General features: G+C 32.5%; 1 protein-coding gene across 12 annotated transcripts in view; it reads left to right on the forward strand.

The window, feature by feature from the left end:
- LOC132719793 (uncharacterized) overlaps positions 1-26,434 on the forward strand; it is a 118,156-nt gene that overhangs the window by 68,336 nt on the left and 23,386 nt on the right. For 10 of the 12 annotated variants that reach the window (XM_060703687.1, XM_060703689.1, XM_060703688.1 and 7 more), the window contains 2 exons: positions 1,009-1,091; positions 22,902-24,915. In XM_060703687.1, coding sequence (XP_060559670.1) covers positions 22,929-24,915 — 1,987 coding nt within the window. In that variant the 5' untranslated portion in view covers positions 1,009-1,091; positions 22,902-22,928. Of the gene's footprint in view, positions 1-1,008; positions 1,092-18,413; positions 18,425-19,663; positions 19,863-22,901; positions 24,916-26,434 lie in introns of those variants that run through there. The other 2 variants (XM_060703691.1, XM_060703690.1) reach the window with 2 other exon arrangements.

Here is a 26,434-nt window from a genome sequence, read left to right on the forward strand (position 1 = left end):
TTAAACAGAGACATAGATAACATGGTTTAAATGTGTCCATAGACCAATGAAGGAATACTCTGCTGTTACTGATTATCCAGGTAACATGTTGGATTTTTCAGGTTGCCAGGAAAAGTTAAATCACCACAACCTGATCAGTTATACTAACAAGAAAGTACTACTAACATATATTTTTGGCCTCGCTATAAATTAAAATTTTTAAAGTACAGGATGAGTTATTACCTTCACTGAGGACACAAATATAATCATTGCCAAGAGAATAATGGTTGAAGGTAATCAGAATGATAATTATCCAAAGAAGTATTAATGATCTTAAATATGCAAAATGAAATGTAGGGCACATTAATTTGGCAGGGCTGTTACGCACATTGTCTAAAGTGACATACTAAATCTATTGTAAGGATGTGCTCAGTTTGAAAGTTTTAGAGTATTTCTCATCTTTCTGTTACTCTGAGATAGTTACCAAATCATTTTGTAACTATTTTTTGTGTTCTATTATCTTATAATAAATGAATGAAATGATTTATAGACTATTTACATCACAATAAACAGGTTGATAAATATCCTGATAGGACATCCTATGGTGAACAAAATTTTATCATCTGATAACCAATGTTTCAGTAGCTGATTAACAATTGTTTATTATATGATTTTATAGTTGTTTATTATAACATTTGCAATGATTTATTGCTTTATCACAATCTGTAAGGTAAATGCAGAACTCGGTAACTCTGCATTTTTGTTCAACTGTTAAAACAGTGATAATTAAAACAGTGATAATTATAGGCCCTGTAGCACCAGTATTGAACTTGGCCTATAATCCTTTCCTGTAAGCATTTTGGCCAAACTCATCTAAAAAGTGCTCCAAATTATGAGCAAAATACACTTAAACAATATGACACAAATAGCAGTATTTGGTTGTAATTAATATAGAGGATATCACTTTAAACACATGCATAGTTAAACAATTGGCAACAATGTAAAATGATATTTTTGTTATAATTTCAGAATTGTAGAGAGACAAGTATAGACTATTGTTGTGACGTGGCATTAGTACAGTCCGCTAAAGCGCCTTGCCCCTGTTCTTCACTGTAAGTATAATTATGCTACAAAATATAAACATGCAAGCCTGAGATACAAACACACACAAAGAAAATGATGAAACATTTTATTCACTAATGTGAAAAAGTCAATATTTAAGATGATATTTCAAAAATATAGAATGATAGAATGAAATTTAAGTTATTTCTTCGCTGATTATTATGTACTGACGATCTGACAGTTGGCAACGATGTATGTTGTTGGTATTTTGGATTTGATTCTTATCTTGTATCAATAAGAGTTAAAAGTGATCCTGACTATTGGGCATCTTTATCAATTATTTAAAAATTGCAGGAAAACACAACACCATTTTCCTATTAGTAGTTATGTTCAATAAATGTCCTACTTGGGTCGCGTCCTACTCAGGTCATGACCATGTTTCTTTTTGATGACACCATGAAGTCATCTCACATTTGATTAATGTAAGTTGTTTCACAATTGGAACTAAAATAAATCAGTACAACTGTTAAGATACTTTGGTACTGGTATAGAAATACAACAAGCCATTAGTGCAGATCGAGCTAGATTTCAGTATCCTTCATATTGCTTTTGCCATATTTTGTGTAAATTTTTATATTAATTACTGCAAATTTTTGTAACAATCTATGTATATAATTTATCTAAAAAGAGTAAAATAATTAATTATTCTTAAATCCCAATTGCCACCTTTTTATACTTGAAGTTAATACTGATCAAAATGGAAGGCTATTATACGTTCTACACAAATATTTTGACATACTTATTTCTTGTCGTTGCTATGAGATTTTTGTGTACAAGTATTACATCATGCAACAAGAATTTTGGAAAAACAGGTATTTTTTTTGCACACTTAATTTGAAGTTCATTAATTACTTAATTATGATTACATTTTTATTGCATTATGCACTGGTGGGAAAAAAATGCTACTAATTTAAGGAACTGAATAATGGAGCTGTTTAAGAATGTTATGAATTTTTTGCTACAGCTAGTTATCCTTAAAGATGGAGAAAAATTATAACTGCCTAATCTCAACCAAAAGTTTTTTGCCCTGGTCAGGCCAGTCTTATGCCCCGGGCTTGCAGATGTTGTTAGTACAACAGTTTTGTAGTTTGTAATTGAAATCCCTTAAAATTTGAATAACTGTTCCAATTTCAAAGCAAAGCAAATCATTAACTTAAAGCTAAGGACAGTTGCTGTAATGTGGGCAAAATATTTATTGTGTTTTTGTGGACAAGTGTCTGCAACTAAGTCACAACCATGCTTTCTGACCAGTACTGGTTTGTTTAGGAAAGAGACTGAAAATGATAAACTGTTTATAGAATGCTCCTTGCTGTAATGTCTTGTAATATGGCACCAGGATAACCAGGACAGTCTGCTTAGTTGTAGGGTTTTTTGTGTGCATGCTCATATTTAACCATTTGATATATAAATCCCCATCTAAACAGGGCAGGTTCTTTTACAAATTTACTGGTTTAATGGTTACCTTTTATTATTTAACAAGTTGCAAGAAGATACAAGAGTTGAAAAAGACATGAACTGGCATGAGGGATGTATTTAGTCAAGATTTCAATTAGCGAAACAGTTGGAATTTATTTGCATCAATTGTTGAAATGAGTAAAGTAAGAAGTCCACCTTTTATCTAATTAACATTCAAGTTAAACAATAAAAAATGTTATCTCTTCATTTATTCCCATGTTATGACAAACATGTATGTATGTATGTATAAAACAATGTTCTTATTAAGTGAAAAAGAGGCTTTTTTTGACAAGATGTCATTTAACCCTTTCCCCCATGAGCATATTGTGAAAAATGGCCATTTTCACTGAAAAGCCTCCTCTCACAAGTTCAAACTGCTATGAAACTATGAAAAATGCTTCAATACTAATCAAACTTGGCACAAATGTTGACTGGACCATTGCCTTTGTAACGATATGCTCAGTCTTAAATTTCCTGTTACCATGGCAACGAGGGGACATCTCAAAATTGCCAAAAATCACTTTTTTGCCTCGATTTTTTCCATCAAAATTTATTTCAAAGTGCTGCAACTTCTCAAGGGATAGAGATAGAGTCAAAGGCTTTTCAGCGTTGGTTACACGTTATCTTATGATCGACCTGGGCTCATTTAAAGCCTCTCACAAGTCCAAAATTTTCTTGGCGATGAGGGGGACTCCGCCCCCCTTCAAACCCCCCAAACAGAAGGGGGCACATCCCCCTTCTGGCAACCCCCTGATGTAATATTTGGATGGGGGACGGCGCCGAAAAAATGGTCAATTTTTTTAAACAACATTTCTCAAACGAAAAACAGTGTTTGGGCCTAAATAGGGCATTTTTTCACTGTTTGAGGCCTCAAAAAGGGGGGGGGGTCAAAAAGCCGTCGAAACACGCTTATATAAGGGAAAAGGTTAACAAAAAATGATGAAAAAAACCTTGGAACACACCCAAAATCTAGTTTTTTTCTTCCATGTTAACATTTGGTCTTTTTACCTAATTTTGGTGAAAAATCATTGTTTTGTAACATTTATAATTTTTTTAGTTAACCCTTTCCCCCATGAGCATATTGTGAAAAAATGGCCATTTTCACTGAAAAGCCTCCTCTCAACAAGTTCAAACTGCTATGAAACTATGAAAAAATGCTTCAATACTAATCAAACTTGGCACAAATGTTGACTGGACCATTGCCTTTGTAACGATATGCTCAGTCTTAAATTTCCTGTTACCAATGGCAACGAGGGGACATCTCAAAATTGCCAAAAATCACTTTTTTGCCTCCGATTTTTTCCATCAAAATTTATTTCAAAGTGCTGCAACTTCTCAAGGGATAGAGATAGAGTCAAAAAGGCTTTTCAGCGTTGGTTACAAGTTATCTTATGATCGACCTGGGCTCATTTAAAGCCTCTCACAAGTCCAAAATTTTTCTTGGCGATGAGGGGGACTCCGCCCCCTTCAAACCCCCCAAACAGAAGGGGGCACATCCCCCTCTTGGCAACCCCTGATGTAATATATTGGATGGGGGACGGCGCCGAAAAAATGGTCAATTTTTTTAACAACATTTCTCAAACGAAAAACAGTGTTTGGGGCCTAAATAGGGCATTTTTTCACTGTTTGAGGCCTCAAAAAGGGGGGGGGGGTCAAAAAGCCGTCGAAACACGTTTATATAAGGGAAAAGGTTAATACAAAGAAACAATAAGTGTCAAAAACCAAGGGTATTAGGGATTTAAACTCTTCCTTTAAAGTGAACCATATAGTGAACAATATGTCAAGTTTCCTTGCAGCAAAACACCTCTCTACAGCCTCTCCAATAAGTCTACCTCAGAAAAGATAGTTCTTTTGATCAAATCAAGATAGTTCTATCAGATCAAATCATGAGTAAATTGAATATTATGCTCTCATTTCTATTAATCAAAGAATCTGAACTACAAACACAAAAATAAAAGCATAGGAATAAAGCTTTATGTTTGGCAGCAAAATTATAAAACAGAATTTCAATATATTGTTGAAGTAAGCTTCAGGAAATGAAAAATCACAGCTCTGACTCAGTAACTAAAAAGGTTTTAATAACCTCCTGCAATATAACTATCCATGTTAATTCAAAAACAAAGAGAACTGAAATGGCATTAAATACTGCATGCTTAGCTCAATAGAAAGAGCATGGCTGGTTTGATTCTCTGGTGAGGCTAAATTTATCTGTGACAATGTTGGACATTTATCTATTTTAGACAGATTGTGCAAATAACAATGGAAATTTAATAGATTTTAAACAGCATTTTATTGCTAATTCCAAAGAGAAAATAAAATGGTAAATAAATGACTTCAAATGGTTTTCAAAAAAAAAAATTATTTACCAATAACCAAATGCTTAAACCTCAAATTTAAAAATTAAGATAACACCGCAAAAGGCATTTTTTAATGGCTAAAAGATATGTCCGAAATCTGATTATAAACTAATGCTCAGTTAAGTTTCCTGTAACTTACCTTTTTGTATGACCCTTTATGTTGTTTGTGTGCAGATTCTTTTTCCATGATGGTCCTGATATATGTTTAAAATGTTTATTGCCAGAAATATATTTTTTGAAACAGATGTACAGATGTTGCAAGGTTATGGGCATGCTTTATATTGAAAAAAGTGTATATTATTCAGTAAATTCATACTTCATGCTGCTCTTTTGTCTTTTGAGGAAAAAAAGGTATTCATTATATGCAGTATTTGGGCATTCATAAAATATTCAACTTTTTGTGATATTATAATTTAATGTGATCAACATTATATACATTTCCTATTAGAGAATGTAGATAATAAGCAGCAAATTACAAAAACCTGTGTGCCATCATTAAACAAGGGCAGACCGGCAAAAAATTTTTGGGAAATGCCTCTAGACACTCCTACAATTTGGCCCTCACATAAATTAAAACAAAGCTATTCCTTGTCAATTAGACATTATATTACAGTGCAGGACACTTATATCTGATGACTAGGTAACAATGACATGCCAATAACTGTCGCAATTATTATATACAACATGTATCTTTATAGTTCACCATTACTCTTCCTTTAGTAGTGGTCAATTCAATTATTTTTTTGTTTGTTGATGTAATACCATTTTTCTGTCACAACTATAAACATAGTATATGTAACATTATGAGAACAACAATGCCGTAAAGTAAAAAGTTGTTTTCTTTCCATTTTATAATGTTTATATGTATTTGTGACAGCAGTCACTAAACAATCAATGGTATAAAATTAGCATATGAGATTGTAATCCCTCTACCAAATGTGGTCAACAAAATATCTGTGGCAAATTTTGTATATATAATGTTTCCTATGACCAGTGTCACATCACCTGCGATACTGTATATCTCCCCTCTACCTGTACAGTTTATTGTTACCTTAATTAATTCTCGACCATCGCACATGTTGGAGGACATATATATCTGTCCAGTTACATTATGTCTCCCCTGTGGATGTTCACTAAACCTATCACAATAAGGATGTGAGTACAGCCTCAAAATATTTGAATAATGATATTCTATATGAGTACATTTAGACCAAAAAAATAATTAGATAAAGAAATTAAAACTTTTTAATACAGGCATTTTTTGTTGTTTTTTTTTTTCAAATAAAACAATAAAAAGTAACAAGTTATACATAATAACATGGCGTCTCTGTAGTCAGTGTTGCGTTTTATTACAACTGCTGGATATTTTTGCGGATTTTTTCTCCCCTAATTTAGACCAGCATCCTGTCATCTTACTTGTTATTATGTGACAGTACTTTGTAATTGAAAATAAAGACAATTGTATGTAATTGTAACAGTCATTTGTGACATGGATTTTGATGGAATAAACTTTCAATTTTATGGTGAGTCTTATTTTTCTCTGTTTAAGGTTAAATGTGGTGAGTTGGTATGTTTTAATATTCTTATTTAATAGATTAATTTGATACTTTAAATCCACAAATCAACATTATGTTATTCATTTTCAGAATATTACATTGTACAGATATTTCTGATGTTGGTGGTTTTACTCAGGAACTGTTTGTGCCTGAAATAATGTACTTAAGGGCATTTGAGGTCTACCTCCACCAGTAAAGCTGGAAAGTCGCCATATGACCTATACTGTGTTGGTGTCATGTAAAACCCAACAAAAAAATAAAAATAAAAAAAATAAAAAAGAATAACAAATATTACATTTTGGTTGTTCATTACAGAGATTAACAAACTAAAGAACTGGCAACTTTGATCTATCTTTTTATAATTGTTCTCATTTAAAGTTTGTTAGCGTAACAATAACTATCCAGACTGTAATGGCAATTATAGTTACAAATTCATTCTAGAAAATATTCTCAACAATAACCTGAGTCAAGCGGAGTTACAGCCCTTGAACCAGTTATTAGGGTGGTGGCTTAATGAGACTGTTTTGTAACAATTGGGTTCAAGTGATTCATTTTCTTGATAATTTTGCTAGTAAGGATAATTCTTACATATTTTGGTTCAATATGCAGTTGAAATATTCCAGATATATTAGAGTAATGGCCCTTAAAGTATCAATATTTTTTTAATATTTTTACTTTTTGTAGCAATTTTTGCTTGCACTGTTGTTCATCATGATGTAGTTTAAAGGGACTCAACCGAATTTTTTTGACATGAAGGGACTTAAATTTTTTTCAAGACTTATAACCATTAAATGTAGGTCTGGATTATTAACTTGTATGCAAAATTTCAGGTCATTCCCTAACTCTTTTTTCCCAGAATAATTATTTCTTTTGTGCAAAATGACCGAAAAAATGAAAAGTATTGCAAAACTTTTAACTCATATTGGGCTAAAATCATGCAATAAAATTGATTTTTAATTTATTTTAACTGGAGTATATTCTTTTTTTTTTATCTTTTACTGATTTTTCTATTTCATGTGCATCACTTGATCTATGCAAGTATTTCAAATTTAATGTTTTAAGGCTTTTTGACCTCACTGGAGCTCCTTTAAATGATGAACTAATTGTGTCAGCCAGGGAGTAGTTATTAATAATATGTTCCCAGTATTCTTGATTTATTAAACTGTACAATAAATCTTGAACTTTGTTGAACATTAATAAAGGAGAGTAAATCTTCTTGTTGTCAGAGAGTGAGTATTTAGACAACAATTAATGTTCTCAATTAATAACTCGTAATGCTTATAACATATGGAGAAATTTTTTGTCATGACAGCTAGTGTCAAAACAAAAAGCTTTCTAAAGTTATGGCATAATCATAACATAATGTATTTCATGCCAGCAGAACTTTTCATAAAATCTACAAAAAGTAAGTAATGGTATAAAAAATAGCTCTTTAATTAGGAACTAAATGGAAGTTTAAATTACTTGAATGGAACATGTTAATGTAAATTATGTTACTGTAATGGGTTGTATTTGTCATGTTGTTGTTACTTCAAGGATAAGTAAGTATTAATCTTTGACATAACTTAAATAACTCTTATTCTTTCAACCAATCTCAAAATCTCTTTTTATATGCCCGAAAGAATTTCAAGCATAGTATGTTATGCCCACTGGCTTCCGTGTGTCCGTCTGTTTGTTAGCAATTTGGTTTCCGGAGCATAACTTAATTTCCATTTAGCCCACAATATTCAAACTTCATAGGATGATTGTCCATATTGGGTAGAAGACCCCTATTGATTTTGGGGTCACAAGGTCAAAGGTCAAGATCACTATTACTTTAAAACTGAAAACAGTTTCCGGGGCATAACTTAAGTTCCATTCGGCCCACAATATTCAAACTTCATAGGATGATTGTCCATATTGGGTAGAAGACCCCTATGGTTTTTTGGAGTTACAAGGTCAAAGGTCAAGGTCACTATTACCTTAAAACTGAAAACAGTTTCCAGAGCATAACTTAAGTTTCATTTGGCCCACAATATTCAAACTTCATAGGAGGATTGTTATTTGAAGGAGGTAATACTTAATTTAATTTCCATGTCTTACAAATGCTTCATCTTTACGGGAAAAAAAATCACTTTCGGGCATATAATGCTCCGCCTAGGGGTGCTCTTGTTACTTTAAGCTACAGTAGCTGTTTCAGTCTGTAATTTACATTTTTTTGTCAACTGAAAGCAAATCTTCATGTTCATAATTATGTTAAGAACAAGTACTTGTCCATAAATGGCTAGTGTATATATAAACTAAACATGTTTGACTCATTACAAATCTATTTTATCATTGAATTAAATGGGTATAAATTAGTGAACAGTTTGATAAATGCTGACATAATGAAAGGATTATCATAAAAGCTATTTACAGACTAAACTTTCTACCAGTAGTCCTATCAGGGCACAAATATTTGATGTAAAACCATGCTCAATGGTCAAATTGCTTCAAAGGTGTATACTTAATTGGTTAAATAAATAGCTTCTGGGTAATTGTTAAAGAAAGTGTTATATTAACCAACATTGTTAAAGATTCTGATGGTTTAATTAATTAAATAGTGGACTGCAACAAGGTTTGATAATGAATTCTAATCTTTTTTTTTCTTCAAGTTCAGTATGTGTTTTGCATTTTAACATGGACTGTAGCAGTTGGTTTTAATGAATGCGATGAAATTAAAGCAGTATTTTCGATGTTACAGGAAAGTGTTTTAACATTACTGATCATATCGAAGATGATAGAAAATTCAAGAAAATATTGAGTTGTTTTTTTCATTGATTATTGACAGACTTCTTTCAATGTTAAATATATATTTAATGGAAACCAAGTTGTTGAAGAGTTAGGGTAACTCATGCAACCTTTTGTTTTACAAAGTATGCTGTTCTATGAATCCCATTCCAGTCAAAAATAGTATTTTTCCAAATCCATGATTTTGTCATGCTGAATGATGTGTCAATTGGCTGAATATAAGTATTAAGCTTCAAAAGTACTTAATTTTACTTTAGCAAAGGCAAATAACTCTTACACTGTAAACATATACCAATATATAATATAAACAATTTGCATTTTTCCCCACATAATTTATACAGATGATGATGATGATATAATTTCTATCAATGACAATCTGGTGGCTGTTGTCACTCATTAGTATGTCATATAAGGCTGTCCAATGTTTCATCCATTTATTGTGGTAAACATAATTCTGCTAAATTGGCTATCACAACATTCTTTATGTTATGATGATAAAAAAATGCAAATAGTTGAAACATTTGTGATTTTGATCATATACCTATTGTTTCTAATTGTATAGCCTAAATATTTTCTAGATATCAAATAATTAGACAGGGATTAATCTTTTGAAATTTGTGTGGCTGACCAGGTTTGATACTGTTTATTGACTGAAAATAATATATGCATGTAGCCAAATAACAAGAGCCAAATTATTTTGTAGAAATATAGAAATTAAAGGGCAATAACTTTAATCTTTGAACGTTAAAACTTTGAGGATAGCCATAGGCCAAAGGCAAGTAAAGTTTTGTTTAGGGGTCCTGACAAGCCGTAGGCCAAAGACAAGTGATGGTTTAGGGGTCCTGACCAGCAGTAGGCCAAATACAAGTGAAGGTTTAGGGGTCCTGACTAGCCATAGGCCAAAGACAAGTGAAGGTTTAGGGGTCCTGACCAGCCATAGGCCAAAGACAAGTGAAGGTTTAGGGGTCCTGACCAGCCATAGGCCAAAGACAAGTGAATGTTTAGGGGTCCTGACCAGCCATAGGCCAAAGACAAGTGAAGGTTTAGGGGTCCTGACCAGCCATAGGCTAAAGATAAGTGAAGGTATAGGGGCCCTGACCAGCCATAGGCCAAAGACAAGTGAAGGTTTAGGGGTCCTGACCAGCCATAGGCCAAAGACAAGTGAAGGGTTAGGGATCCTGACCAGCCATAGGCCAAAGACAAGTGGAGGTTTAGGGGTCCTGACCAGCCATAGGCCAAAGACAAGTGAAGGTTTAGGGGTCCTGACCAGCCATAGGCCAAAGACAAGTGAAGGTTTAGGGGTCCTGACAGCCATAGGTCAAAGACAAGTGAAGGTTTAGGGGTCTTGACCAGCTGTAGGCCAAAGACAAGTGAAGGTTTAGGTGTCCTGACCAGCCATAGGCCAAAGACAAGTGAAGGTTTAGGGGTCCTGACCAGTCATAGGCTAAAGACAAGTGAAGGTTTTGGGTCCTGACCAGCCAAAAGCCAAAGACAAATGAATGTTTAGGGGTCCTGACCAGCCATAGGCTAAAGACAAGTGAAGGTTTAGGGGTCCTGACCAGCCAAAAGCCAAAGACAAGTGAATGTTTAGGGGTCCTGACCAGCCATAGGCTAAAGACAAGTGAAGGTTTAGGGGTCCTGACCAGCCATAGGCCAAAGACAAGTGAAGGTTTAGGGGTTCTGACCAGCCATAGGCCAAGACAAGTGAAGGTTTAGGGGTCTTGACCAGCCGTAGGCCAAAGACAAGTGAAGGTTTAGGGGTCCTGACCAGCCATAGGCCAAAGACAAGTGAAGGTTTAGGGGTCCTGACCAGTCATAGGCTAAAGACAAGTGAAGGTTTAGGGGTCCTGACCAGCCAAAAGCCAAAGACAAGTGAATGTTTAGGGGTCCTGACCAGCCATAGGCTAAAGACAAGTGAAGGTTTAGGGGTCCTGACCAGCCAAAAGCCAAAGACAAGTGCATGTTTAGGGGTCCTGGCCAGCCAAAAGCCAAAGACAAGTGAAGGTTTAGGGTCCTGACCAACAATTGGCCAAAGACAAGTGAAGGTTTAGGGGTCTTGATTCAGTACAACCTTGTAGTTGTAACTTGTGCACCATTCAGTCCCTAACCTCCTTCCTAGGATTAGTACAGGAGAAATAAGCAATGTCTTACCTTTATTGTTCTACAGTGTGCTTTTTGTTTTTCGCCAGAAATTTAGTGGAGGAAGGGCTACAAGCAGTTTAGGTACAAAAGTCAAAGTTCCTGCTATTCTCTGGGGATAGTGGTCACGAGGTTGTGTGCTTTATTTTACAGAATACTTGAACTTAAATAACAAAATATAGTTTAAGGAAGTTACAATAATTTTCTACTAGAGTTCTTTGAAAGGTTTGACAAATGTTTGTCAAACAATTTATAGTTTATGTGTAGGAGTTTTAAGCTGATACAAATTGCTTACTTTGATAACATATATCCAGTCGAGACAATTACATGTAAACAATTGTTACATCTTTTCATGTTTGTACTGGAAATTGTTAGACAATAAATTAATCATTACTTTAAATGTTTTTATTTGTATACCTTTTGGCTATGTCTTGAATACATTAAAAAATATTTGACTTTAAAACGAAAAGAAGAAAGCAACACTGATTATATATTTGTAATGAAGGGATGTTGGATATTATTATTGTTCAAGTCAGGTGATTTACATGTTTTATCAGAACAAGGATGGGAACCATTAAAAATATTGATTTTAAATTTTCAATTTACAGATTGTGATGTCATGAAATATTAAAATATTACAAATAACAGATTATTTAACGAAAATTTCTTTTTGGAATGGTTCAAAGGATTTATGTATAATTTGCTGCCAATTAAGTGTCTAAGGTGTTTCCACTGTGCAGGTCTTATGATTGAGCTATACTGGGACATTAAACAAGGTGACAAATTTTACTGCATTAAAAATAGATATTGTACTTGAAACCATCTTGAAAACTATGAAGATAAAATCCTCTCTTAAGATAATGATGAAGTCTGATCTAAATGATTTCTTTAGATAGTAAGATATTCTACAGTAAGAAATATAAAATGAAGGTTTCAAAAACCCTGAAATTGTTTTTTTACAAATATAAATGTATTGTGAATAAGGACACTGGGTAATATTAAAATAAAAAAGTAGGTTATTTGCATAAATTGATTCCTTTACAAAAAGGAACTGGTCTTATCTAAGTAGTGCAGGGTTTATACTGATTGATGTCAATTGGAATCAAAATTGTTTCTTTCTCCAGTTTCATCTGATTGCCCCTGATATCCTGTAGTAAATTCAGTTAATATATTCTCTTTTTGCCTTGAAATGTCATATATTACTGTGGTATATGACACAAACAACTGACCTCATCTTATTAAAGGGTCACAAAAGAGACATATCTTACCCAACTTGTCATTAAAGAGATTTTTCATGAACTGAAGCAGTCATAAACTATCTACCTAATTGCACTCTTTGAAACAAAACGTTCTTTTTACTTCCTTTGATGTATGAAAAACAATGCATGTTCATTGTTCTTTTATCAAAAAATAATTTGATTGATGCACAATAAATTTGTTTTAACATTAAGTTGTCTCTACTGGACTTCATAGTGTAACTTTAAGGGTTACAATATTTATATCATTTCATAAAGATCTGAGACCTGCAGAAAAGAATGGTCTGTGTTCATAAGTATTTTATAGAGTTTAAAGTTTGCAGGTTATTTAATTCTTAATTAAGTACAATATAGAGATAGAGCACACATATTACAACACATGTTCTTTATACTGATTCAAAATAATATAGATAAGTTAATATCTGAAATTCTGTTCTGTCAATTAAACTTCATTTATCGTCTGTCATTTCTTAAAGCTTAAAAAACGTGTGACGAGTGCCGACAAATCTTAGTCAGCACTGTTTGCTTATTCAGTCAGTGAAATTTTCCCTAAAAATGATATCTGGTTTTGTCTAGATTGTCCATATAAGGTATTTAGAAGGTGAAGGGTTAATACATTAAACATTAGTATACTATGATGGGTATCATTGTAAAGGGTCTATCAATTTTTCAGGATGTCAGATATTCTGTGACCATGAATGAATTATGTAAATTAAGGGCAAGTTAGGTCATTCATAGCAAATTCATTATGTGGCATACAACATTATTTACACTCCCACAATTTTCTGTATTTAAATTAGGTCTTCTCATTAAACCAAAATGTATGTGACTATATCTCATAGGTATTACACTAGGTATTTTTGTTATGAAAATCAATGATAATTTCTTATTTATGGCAAATAAAGGGTATATAGCTCACCTTTGCATTTCACAAGAAATTTATAAATTTGAGTTATGGTTTTTACAACATTCTATTAGTCAGTGACAATATCTGTTCAGTCCTAAGTTAGATAATTTTACGTTTGGTAAGTTTTACTTATAAGATTTCATTAAGATGTATTTTATACATAGAACTTGATACATATGGTTTGATGTTATGATTACACCTTGGGCTTAACTTAAACAAACAATAGGAAAAAGGCAGCTTTTTTTTTTAAGATAAAAATACTGATTTTCAGTTGAACAAACCAAATGGAAATCTTATTATAGTTTGCCCTTTAACAACACTAAAAATACTAGTGCACAATGGCTACAATTTAGAATACTACATAGAATATTACCAGTAAATGAGTACCTTTTCAAACTAAAACTGAAAGACTCCCCACTTTTTTCTTATTGTAATGTAGAAAATGAAAGCATTGAGCATCTCTTTTGGTCATGTGTTCATACATCTAGGCTTCTCAATGAGGTAAAATTAGTATGTGAAAGAAATAATGTACAATTCCAAGTGAATGAAAGAACAACTATCCTAGGTACAAACAATATACCACTGTATAATACATTACTATTAATAAAACAGTTCATTTTTCAAAGTAGATTTTTAAATGGAACTTTGACATTCCCTAGACTGAAATTTTTTCTTCAATTTCAATACAATTTAAACAGAAATATAGCTTTCAAAAGAAATACATTATCAGATTTTGAAAAAGAATGGAAACTGGTCAAAAATATTTTCAGGACGCCTCAGATTAAGTTTATATTTAAATATTTTTCTTTTTAGCAAAGAAAATTCTACCAATGGTTCATGTAACAAAGGTGGGCAAGTTTTTGTTTTTGTGTTTTTGTTGTTTTTTTTTTGGTTTAGTATTATAGCTATTAAGTAACTTTCCTATATACATGTATCTTATATTATTGTTTCTTGTCATTGTATACAGTTTATAATTATACATGAAATGACATTGTAAGATGCTGTTTGGGATGCCCTCGACCCTTCAGCATCATATGACGAGGACAATAAAAAAAAAAAAAAAAAAAAAAAAAAAAAAAAAAATACTGATACTGTTTTTTTTGTATCAATAAAGGGAAGTAACTCTGAGCTTTCAAAATGACAGCCCAGTTTTAAACTAGATTTTCAACAATTAAAAAATTAAATTTATTGAAAATATTAGATCTATCAAAATGCATATTTAAGACATCAACATAAGCTGTTGGAGTGGGAGGGGATTTTTCTTCAAGCAGGCCTATCCTCCTCTGCATTCAGATAAATGTTGCAATTTTTTACCCTCTTCATTTTGTTTTAATTGACTGTTTACTGATATTTGAGTTTGATAGATTCATAACATTTAGTCATACAGGAGTAGTTTCTTAAACCTTAATAGTACAAATCTCTCTAGATTTTCTGTGTAAGAATCATCCAGGTCAACCATAAACCACATTGCTCATTATATTTTATTGTATTAATAACAAGAATTTTCCTATGAATTACCGGTAAGTGAACACTAAATCATATCTGTTGCCCTGCTAAATATTGGACTGTGTCAGAAACTTTTCCTGCTAAATCATGGACTGTGTCACAAACTTACCCTGCTAAATCATAGACTGTGTCACAAACTTACCCTGCTACACCATGGACTGTCTGCTTTATCATGGACTGTATCACAAACTTGTCCTGCTAAATCATGGACTGTGTCTCAAACTTACCCTGCTAAATCATGGACTGTGTCACAAATTTACCCTTCTAAACCATAGACTGTGTCACAAACTTACCTGCTAAATAATGGACTGTGTCACAAACTTACCCTGCTAAATCATGGACTGTTTCACAAACTTACCTTGCTAAATCATAGACTGTGTCACAAACTTACCCTGCTAAATCATGGACTGTTTCACAAACTTACCTTGCTAAATCATGGACTATGTCACAAACTTACCCTGCTAAATCATAGACTGTGTCACAAACTTACCCTGCTAAATCATGGACTGTTTCACAAACTTACCTTGCTAAATCATGGACTGTGTCACAAACTTACCCTGCTAAATCATGGACTGTGTCACAAACTTACCCTGCTAAATCATAGACTGTGTCACAAACTTACCCTGCTAAATCATGGACTATGTCAAAAACTTTACCTGCTCAATCATGGACTGTGTCACAAACTTGCTTTGAATTCAAATTTGTTTATTGTAAAAAGGCTATCAAAATGATAAAACTGAGAGTTAAGCAACAGTACAGTCTTGGGTCAGGTCAGATTGTGCTACCAGTGCTTGGGCTTTACAGTGGTGGTTTAATATATAGGCAAGTTATATTGTCCTTGGTGCTAGTGCTAAAAAAAACTTCAGTTCTACCAAAATTTGAGCAGACTACTGTAACAGTAAAGGTCAGTTAGTGCTGGTATGAAGTTTTATTGTTGTGTCTGTTTCCTGTAATTAATTAATTGTTTGCATAAAGATAAGATAAACAATAGACATGCTGGTTTTAATGGCTATAATCATAATTTGTGCCATAATACATGGACTGACTGACAGGTGGTTGATTTGGTACAAGTTGTCTATATGAGATCATCATATATACTTTTCTCATATTATTAACATGCTGTTTTTTTCCTATCATAATCATAAAATAGATGCATTACTAACCACAGTTATGTGTTACTAAGGTAGAATTTCTTTGTAAAACAAAGAACTTTCTAAATACTAGACCTTGAGTGTGGTAACAGGAACTTAACAAATGTTTTTTCCCTCTTGTTACTGAGCATACCTGAAAAAAATCTCAGATAAAGTGCCAATTTCTTTTCTTTTTTGATGAAATAATGAATAATTAATGTTTTTATCACTGTTCTTATTTTTGCTATTACGCAATAATAATTTATGCAAGACAAACTTGCACTTGTTTCTACAAAAACTTAAAAAATTTCCACAAAAAATATAACATCCTAGAATGTATTTCCATTTTTTTTAATTAATATCCTTACTCATCTTCTTAGTTTGACAATTCTGCTTTTTGAATTGAAACTCGGGTTATTACACAATATAATTAATGTAAAGAAAGATTTTTGTGTTAAGAATTGTCATAATAGACCTAATAAATAGCTAAATGGAGACCTGTTGATACAATCTTTGAACTTAAAAGGGCGGTAATTAAGATTCTTATGATTTTGTGAGATGTATGAATGGGCTAATTGTTGTTATAATATTATATTCTATGAGGAATATTTGAAAGTTTGGCTCATTGGAGGACTAGAAATATTTATTACTAAACTACGGAATACCATTAGGGCCATCATGGTTATACGTTAAAATACAGAGGGCGACAATGCGAGAGTGCGACAGTGCGATGACGACAATGCGACAGTGCGATGATGACAATGCGAGAGTGCCATGGCGAGAGTGCGACAGTGTGATGACGAGAGTGCGATGGTGAGAGTGCGACAATGGGATGGCGAGAGTGCGACAATGCGATGACGAGAGTGCGATAACGCGATAGTACGATCACGACAGAGGGATAATGTTCGCATTGTCGCCCTCAGTATTTTAACGTATAAACACGATGGCCCTAACGGTATTCCGTACTAAACTGGGTTGCCAGAATGCCACCTTCTAAACCCTGGGACATAGCATATAATAAGGAACTACCTACTAGATATAGTCGATATTGCCTGTCCTGTTATACTATGTCCCAGCTTTACCCAAAACTTGCTTACATTCACTTGTCCATCTTTCAATCTGGACAAAACAATTCATCATTTTTAGGGCAATTTTCAAAGTATGTACTGTTTTAATAGCTAACGTTGAAGACCATAATCAGATGGCATGAATGTGCCATCTGACACGAGTCTGCACTGGCTGCATGGGTAGACTCAGTTACCGCCAGCAGGCTAAATATTAATTGCCGTTAAAAAAATAGTTCTAAGTAGTGCTTTCATTAAGTTTAACTCCATGGGTTTAATAGCGCTCATAAAATTCCACATGTAACACACATTTTTCTATTCTGGCAGGGTAATTATTTGCAAATATTTGAGCTTGACCAGTTCTTGAGTACCAATATTATAGCAATATTATTACCTGAATGGTATAGGTAGGAAGGTATATGTTGAGGAATACCCGGTGAATGTATGTATAATAGGTTAATGGTGGGAACATAAACATAACAAAAAGCAGCTGTACAATGTCTTTGGTCAGCTACTGGCATGGTATGGCAACTATGCTATGATTTCTTAATTACCTGAGATGATGTTTATACATTCTATTCAAGCATTTAATTGTATATCAAGGTGAATTCTGGGATATAAATAACTTCCTTGTACAAAACATGTATAAACATTGTTAAAGAAAGTCAGATAAAATGCTGATCGAGTCAATCATAACTAAACCTTAAAAAATCAGATTTTGCAACACATTTATATTTTTTTTAAAATGCTCAATTTTATGATGGTAAAATAAAGTTTATTCTTCCAATTCCTAAGTAAATCTTTCTTTTTCAGCTAGAAATGTAAGAGGCTAGAATAGAAATCAAATGTTGATCAAATAGTTAAAAACTTAAAAATGTATATTGTATGAGAAGGCCAGGGTGGGATGGGGAAATGCTGATTAGAGAAAAAAAACACACAACTTTTTCTGTATTTAGAAACTCCAGTGTAGAAACACTTGATTTTGTTTTCGTAATGTCTATGAGCAATACTGATTGTAGATCAGTCTGAATTTCTTCTAGTATAGTTTTATCTGGACCATCTTTTAAAAACATTGAACCTGCTGTACCTGTTGCCTACTTGTATCATTTAGATAAACTGCATGACTGTGCAACTTTGTAAATGAACTGTATCTACAACTGTCAGATCCATCCATGTTCTTCACTGATCATTTCTTGATTACATTCTTCAAGCTTCCATGTATTTTTGTTGTAACTGTACTTGTTTAAAACGTTTATCATGTTAAAGTATTTTCATCTGAGGCAATGCTTGTAATGTCAACTGCTTGTATACTGTCAACTGCTCACATTATTAACGGTTCATAAGTGACGACTGCATTTGACATGTACTTCTCATATTTTTCAACTTCTCAGATCCTGATGAAGTTCAAAACCAGAAGAACCTAATTAAAATATTGTCTATATAAATACAGTGTCTTTGTATTCTTCAAACTTCTCATAATGTCAACCTCTCGTAGTGTCCTAAAGTGACAACAACACATAGTGTCCATTACTTATAATGTCAACTGCTCATAATGTTAAATACTTTTAATGTTTATATGTTGAATTGCACAACCTGGTCATATCCTCACTCTGGTTATAATGTCAATTGCTCATATAATCAGTACTGGTTTAAGGAGTTGGCTATTGTTCAGTGATGTATCAATGTCATATTTTCATGTTTATCTTTTCAAATCATAATTTGTGTCATTTATCATTAATGGCAGGATGAAGGAAAGCAGTGACCCAGTGATTAAGGTGTATGCATGGGCTTGAGCCTAACTACAGCCACAACCACATTTACTCACTAGTGTAGGAAGCGGTCTTGAAAGTGATTCATACAAGTTTCACAAATCAGATTTGATAAATCTGTTTTCATGTAATAAGTTAACACACGATCACTGATTGGGAATGTGACATTGACAACTTGTATGTGACCTTGGTAAGAGACTGTCAAGATAACCAGTTACATTCTTCCATTTATATTGAAAGACAGAAATTGCACATAACATGCTCTGTCTCCTGATATGCCTTGAGATTAGTTCTTTACAGTGCCATATAAAACAGTAGCAACAAGCTTATTAAACTATAGTTAAGCATGCAGTCTGACCAGATTTTTCAATTCCATTATCTTGAATCAAAATCTTTGAAGGCTTCAAATGACAAGTTTCAGTTTGGAAAACAAGTTAATTGAGGAAAATGTTTGGAAATGATTTCAAATATAGAAGAAAAAAAACCCAAATGAACTTTGTTTCTATAACAGTTAACTGTTAAGTTGTCTGTATAATATGTATATCTGCAGGCAGAACTTTCTATATGTAAGATATTTAAAAATTTACAATAACAATAGTATAGCAGGTATGTAGGTATATATACTACTGCTTACATTTGTTGGCATAGTAGGCTGGGCTTATCAGTAACCTAGTGTGTATAGATAATTATATTAACTGATATTACCATGGTTAACCAATTATCACCTGGACTGGTCAGTCTCAGACCTGCTATGGACAGAGCTCACTGATTTTATCCTTGTGAATTATGGAGATTTCTTATAGGAATTAAGAATAGGAGGAAAATTAAGGGATTTCTATATATTTTCGTAATGGTTTGTATTCGCTTCTCTCTTTTTTCTATGGTTGTGTAATAATATCAATAAACATATTTTTTTTCACTTGTTATTTTTGTGTGATAGTTTAATATAAACTTTTGATATTATTTCGTATGGACTTTTTTACAACTTTGTAATAACTTACTTCTGTTATTTTATGTTATTTAATTAACACCTTTTAAAAATAATACTTACCTAGTGAAAAACAATAACACCAAAATCAGTGGACAGTAATTAAAATTTTGTATTTTTTTATGTAATTTTGAAAGTATAGCAAACCTTCGAATTGTCTTAATTTCTAGAAGTTTTAAATGACTGTCAACTTTATAATGAAATGGTAAAACAAAAATTAGTTAGTGCAAAAGAAAAAAAAGATATGTAGAATAACAACTAGGGATTCATAACTGGTCCTTAAATGATTTTGCTATAAAAATATATATTATAATATAAAAACAAATTACACATTGTTTTTAAATCCATTTTTTTGTGTTATACAGTAAACCTCACTTATAGCGAACACGGTTATAGCGAACTTCCGGTTATGAGAAATAATTTATTTCGGCCCGAATTTTGCCCCTCTTTATTTAATATAAAAATAAACTGTTAAAGCGAACACGTTTATAAGGAATTATCGCTTATAAGGAACACATTTCTTAGTCCCAATTTAGTTAAAAGTACAGAAAATTACACTTATAACAAACTCCAAAATATCGGCTATTCGTAAATGGAACCCTCATTTTCAACTTTCTTTCATTGGCACGGATTTAAACTCGGCCGAATGTACCGTTTATTAATACAGCTGTGAAAATGAATTTGTATAGTAGTACGTAAAAAATTTCTATTTAGGATATTCTTAGCATGAGTTCTTGTCACCAAAATAAAGCGGTTATTCCTTTTATTCTATTATTTCTTTTCTTTAATAGTTTTACTCGAGTAAAAAAATTATGATCATTTATAATCGGTCTTCAACATTATCACGAATGCTTGCTAATCCATTGAAAACTACAAAGTACGCTTGATTGAAATGAAAAGAAAGCTATATCTTTCAAAAGTAAAAGTCACCCTTAAAATATAATAGGAGAAGGAAGAAAAAATCGAAAATCTTGTTTATTTTTAATCATGGAAAGAAAATGAAAAACACTGAATTTAGAAACAAAATATGATATTTTATGAGGAATTGAGAAAGGGAGTAAAATTACAACTGAAATAGCAAAGGATTTTCAAATTTCAAAAAGTATGCCCTCGGGTATTGTGTCTAAAAAAAGAAATAAATGACTTACTTTTTTCTTAATCAAATGCTCTTCAAACTGGCGGACGATGGTAAACAATCAGTTTGTTATATGTAAATCTGTTAGCTATAAAAACTCCTGATACAAGGAACTAATTCGCTATATGCTTAAAAGGAACTCCGGATATAAGGAACAGATTTTGAATGTCCCAATGAGTTCGTTATAACCGGAGTTTACTGTATTTTGAAAACTGTAAGATGACCATGTAAACATATACATTTATTAAAACATTCAAAGGGAAAAATGTAAACTACTGACTCTAGTAGTTGGTAATATTAATTTATCGTAAATCTTTATAAAGTATGAAGTTGATTTTTTAAGATTACTTGTATAACTTATTGTAAACCAGTAGAATACTCTTATCTCTCTTTGTTAGTCATGTAAGTAACAGGAGGTCTTGGACATTTATATATGAGTGAAAACACACTAAGGGTTTCAACTCAAATATTACTCTTATTTATAATTTTAAAAGTAACCCTGTGAATTTGAGCTTTGATATCCCAAATCATAATAAATGATTTTGTTTTATATTTTTACATCATATAATATCTAATGCTTATTTCTATTTACATCCAAGTTCTGACTATGATTTCATGAATGACTTATTTTGGAACTAAATTTTAACTTGATTAGAAATATATCTGATACAGACATTCAATATAACTGTAAGGTTATAAAGAATGTTATAAAAATCACAGGTTATAAGAAAGGTATAAATTTAGATGAACTATGAAATCTAAGGATATCATTAACACTGGTAATAAAGATAGAGAAAACTGATTTGTTTTGCCAATTTATGCTGGCTATCATTTTCTATAATGTTATCTTGGATTACCTACACTGATAATATCTACTTAATTATGTCTGCATAACTTCCATTGTTTACATTTTTGTCTTGGTCTGCTCTTTTTTTCGCCATGTCTACCTCAAAGGCTGACTACCAACAGCAACATTCTTGGTCTGAACCTTACACTCTTAGTTAAATACAGTTTAATGTCCCAGTTAATATATGTATTGTTGGCACGAGAAAGCTGTTAAGGTGCATAATGAAATGTCAAAGAAGTACAGGAATTGCCATACATTGAATTTTGAACAGCCCATACAAAGTTTTAAAGGATTTAAATATTAATTTTTTTTTTAAATTGAGCTACACAAAAAATATAGTACCTGATTAGACTGAATGGATGTGAAGGCTTCATTTATCTATACTGGTATAAAAGGCTTATCACTTTCTATTCCTTAACCAATTTGTTTCTCCTTAAAATGAGTTGTGTAGTGATCAAAATAAAAATATTCATTTGACAGTTGGACTTTCTATCAGTATGCATGGTTCTAACAAGAACAACAACAACAATTTGAGGTTAATGGTGTTTGGGATGAATTGCCAAGATTTGATTTAGCAATCTGTAATCCATTTTCAATTGTTTTACTGTATATTATACTTCAGATTTTATGGAGGTAAATGAGTAGATTTTTCTACGCCTTTGATTGGTTGAAGTGTTTTTACATGGATTTAAATGTGTCTAACAAATTCATGTTATTTCATATTTCGAAATGTATTTAATACTTAGATCTTGTATTCAGATAGAGAAGTATTGTAAATGGTACATTGCTATGTTGAGTTATGTATAGAGGAATTTATTCAAACAATTGGAATAAAACAAAATAAGATTTGGTTTCGTTTTAGTTCAGAATATGAAGATTCTTGAAAAACATGTATTTTAATTTTGAATTTTTCTCTTTTCAGACTGGTGTAAGGTTTAGCTGTCAATAAATGGCAGCTGGCAAGCCTAGGAACGACCATGAAGAAATGCGAGTCAGGGTCGAGCAGGCGCAGCGTGAGGTACTTCCTGCCATGGAACTGGAAAAGAAGGAAATCAAAATGACCGTAAGACTTCCTATTCAAGCAGTTCCAAGTATTGTCATGACAACAGTAGAAAATGGAAAGATGCAGGTTGACAAACGGTCACATGATGCTGATAGAATTGTGGGGATTACAGGTGGTTTGCAGGGTGACTCAGCAAAAATCTTGACGGCTGAACATCCTGTGATACCTCAAACAACTCAAAATGGTGAAAAATCGGACAAGACAACATTACCACCAATTAAGACACCATCTTCACCAAAACTTGGCAGCAGACTGACTGTGGAACAGTCTCACTCCATCATTGAAAAAACTGAAGATTTAATGGAATTTTTTGAAGATCAAAAGAAATCACATAAACATCAAAAACGTCCGTCTAGGAAAAAGCCTAGAACTCCTAGTCCAAGTCCTGTTAGACAAAGTGTAGGTCTGGATCATTTAGACAATCTAGTTAGGTTAATGGAACAACTTGGAAGCTTAAGGGATGAAAATTCACGTTTAAAAAATCGCTGTGATTATCTTGAAAGTACAAAGACTCTTTTGATAGCTAAAAGCAATTTAGATGAAGAAGAATCTGAAATGATATATGAGTCAAATTCGTTACCACGAGCTAAAAAATCAAAATCAGTGAAAACTATTAAAGATGGAAATGGTGTAAGAATAATGAGGCCACGGCTGCCAAGTGCTGAAGATGCTAAATGCATTGAAATTGACTTAGGAGATTCAAGTTCGGATCAGGCCCTACCTCGTAACAAAAGTAAAGTATTTAAGCGAAGCTTTTCGACAGGGTCTCTGGAAGTGCCTTCAGATATCATGGAACAATCAGGTGAGGATGAATTAATAAGCGCTCAGAGGCTCCTTTCTGATCCATTTGAAGGTAAACGATCTTCAAAAATATTAAAGTCACCAGAAGCAAAAAGAAAATCAAAATTTTCTAAATGGGCCAAAGTTAAAAAAGTTCTGACAAAACAACAGCTGTCAGAAAATATAAGCTCAGGAATTAAATCAATAAAAGGACTAGGTAAAGGTGCATATCTACGTTATGGTTCTATCTCCGGTCGAGAATTGACAGTTCCGTCACATGCTGTAGCAGAAAGTAGGTCAGTTGATAGTGGTGTTGGAAGTGGAATGGATGGGGAATATCAAGATGTAAGGAAATCAACATCATCAAATGAACCTCCTAGTCCAACAAGGTTTGTTGAACGCCATATCGATGTTCCAACACCACAAGTTGATGACTGTGAAGGAATTTGGTTAGGACCACCCGAGTGGATAGAAAAAGAGCGGGAAAAAGAAAAAGAATTGTTAAAGCAGACAACAAGTTTAAGTGAATCTCCAAAAAGTGAACCAGGTGATATTAGTTCCCCACATTCTGTAAGTGGTTATGAAGGAGAAGGGGAGAAATTTTTACAACTTCCAATCCCAAGGAGACAATCTAGTCCACTTCTAATTGACTCACCTGATGATGAGGAATACACAGAATCTGAATTGAAAAGAACAGTAAGTTGTAAAGATCCCGAACATCATGATGAAACATTCCATAAAACTGATAAAGTTGAAAAGAAACATAGAACTCCTTGGGGTAAAATGAAAAACATCATTCATACACGTAAAGATAGTGGTAAACTGAAGCATAGAAAGAGTGGTAGGGAGAGTGATTCATTTGGATTTGAAGAGGTATCTGAGACAGATTTAGAAGTATATGATGAATTAAAATACATTCATGAATACCTTGAAGGACCTGTTAGTAGGTCGACTCCTAAAGCATCACCAGTCGTATTTCGACAGAAACAAAGGGATAAAAGTGCAAGCAGTTCCCCTCCAGAGAAACATAAGGAGGCTCAATCAAATGTTCCCATGACGGCTACAGGAACTATAGATGTTTCTGCTCTTCTAGGTGAGTTTCCTTTGAATATTAGTAGTTCTTTTATAGTTAATTCCATTGGTCCCTTTCAATAGATAAGCTTTGTTTTCCATGAAATATTTTTTAGTTTTTACTGTTTTGCATATGGTCAGTAAAATTTATTAAGTTTTTCATTCCTACAAAGTGGTAGAAATAGTTATGAAAGTATTTTCTTATAATGTAAGAAATAAGATTTTATTGAGAAATCTAATTACTCGCTTGTTAAATGAGTTCTTGTTTAAAGAAATCAAGAAACAATTGGCACACTTAAAGTATCTAAATATTGATGTTGCTAAAAGGTTCTAAAATTACAAAACTATGTTAATTGCATTGATCTTCCAAGATTTTATAATTATACAAACGCATATAATAGTCTCTTGCTCCATTTGATTTTCATGCGAAAAGAAATCTCGAGTATGCGATGATCATCAATATTCTTGTTGTACTCAAAATGTTACCAGCATTCCACAAAGTGACTATATAAGATGTTTAGGTCAAAATTATATAACTTGCAGCAGACATCAGTCATAATTATTATGTCTTACTGTTATTATATTTTGAACATTTTTCAAAAGAAATACCGACATTCTCTTGTATATAACCTAAATGTTTGAGTGTTGTTACACTTGGCTTATAGGTTGCTATGGTAACCAAATAGTTGTTGATACCTGCCTTCTCTCAGCTGATGTAGGTATATATATATATATACCTCCTGAAAATTGTTTATCTTGTAATATATTCAGTAAGCAGACAAAAAGTGCTCATCAAATACTCCCCTGTAGTCCTGATTGAATTCATGAGTCTGATTTGATTTGCTGATAAATGTCAGATTGTAGTGGCATTGTTATATGACTGAATCATGCTCATATATACATACATAAATTTATATGTATTATCCCAGGGCAAACTCACTATAATTATCTACCTTCTGTTACAAAAAGGTCACAGGTTTATCTTTAAAACAAAAAAAATATCACAATGTGAGATAAAGGTGACCATTATGGTTAAGATTGTTGCCATAACTAATTCATTATACCTGTCCATTAATAAGGAGCTTTAAATCTTACTGGTTTTTTTTATGAGATTTGAATATATAAGATAGTGACCACATGTATTTTCAAGATATGTGTTGAGATATCATAAATAAAACATATATAGCTGTATAAAAAATGAGCTGAATACATGTATTTGACTGTATTTGGAAAAGTTTCAAAATGAAATATTAACTTTAAGTTTGAATCCAAATTTAAACAGAATTATACATAATATCAGTTCAGAAATATGCAGTTTAAGTTAATTTTGTTTATATAAGGATGTTTTTTAATGACTTATTGTTTTAGAAATAAAAGTTTCTTCTCTTTAGTGAACTATGCTTTAAAGGGTTATTTCCCTTTGACCTAGTTGAGATTTTAATGTTTATGTTAAAACCTTACATATGTGTAACCCGACCAATTCCATTCTTTACAATAATGCTCATTTAAGCTTTTTTAACATTGAAATCTTAAAATGTTAA

This window comes from Ruditapes philippinarum, unplaced genomic scaffold (genome assembly GCF_026571515.1).
Source record: "Ruditapes philippinarum isolate M1 unplaced genomic scaffold, ASM2657151v2 ctg135_1_1_1_1, whole genome shotgun sequence".
NCBI lineage: Eukaryota > Metazoa > Mollusca > Bivalvia > Venerida > Veneridae > Ruditapes > Ruditapes philippinarum.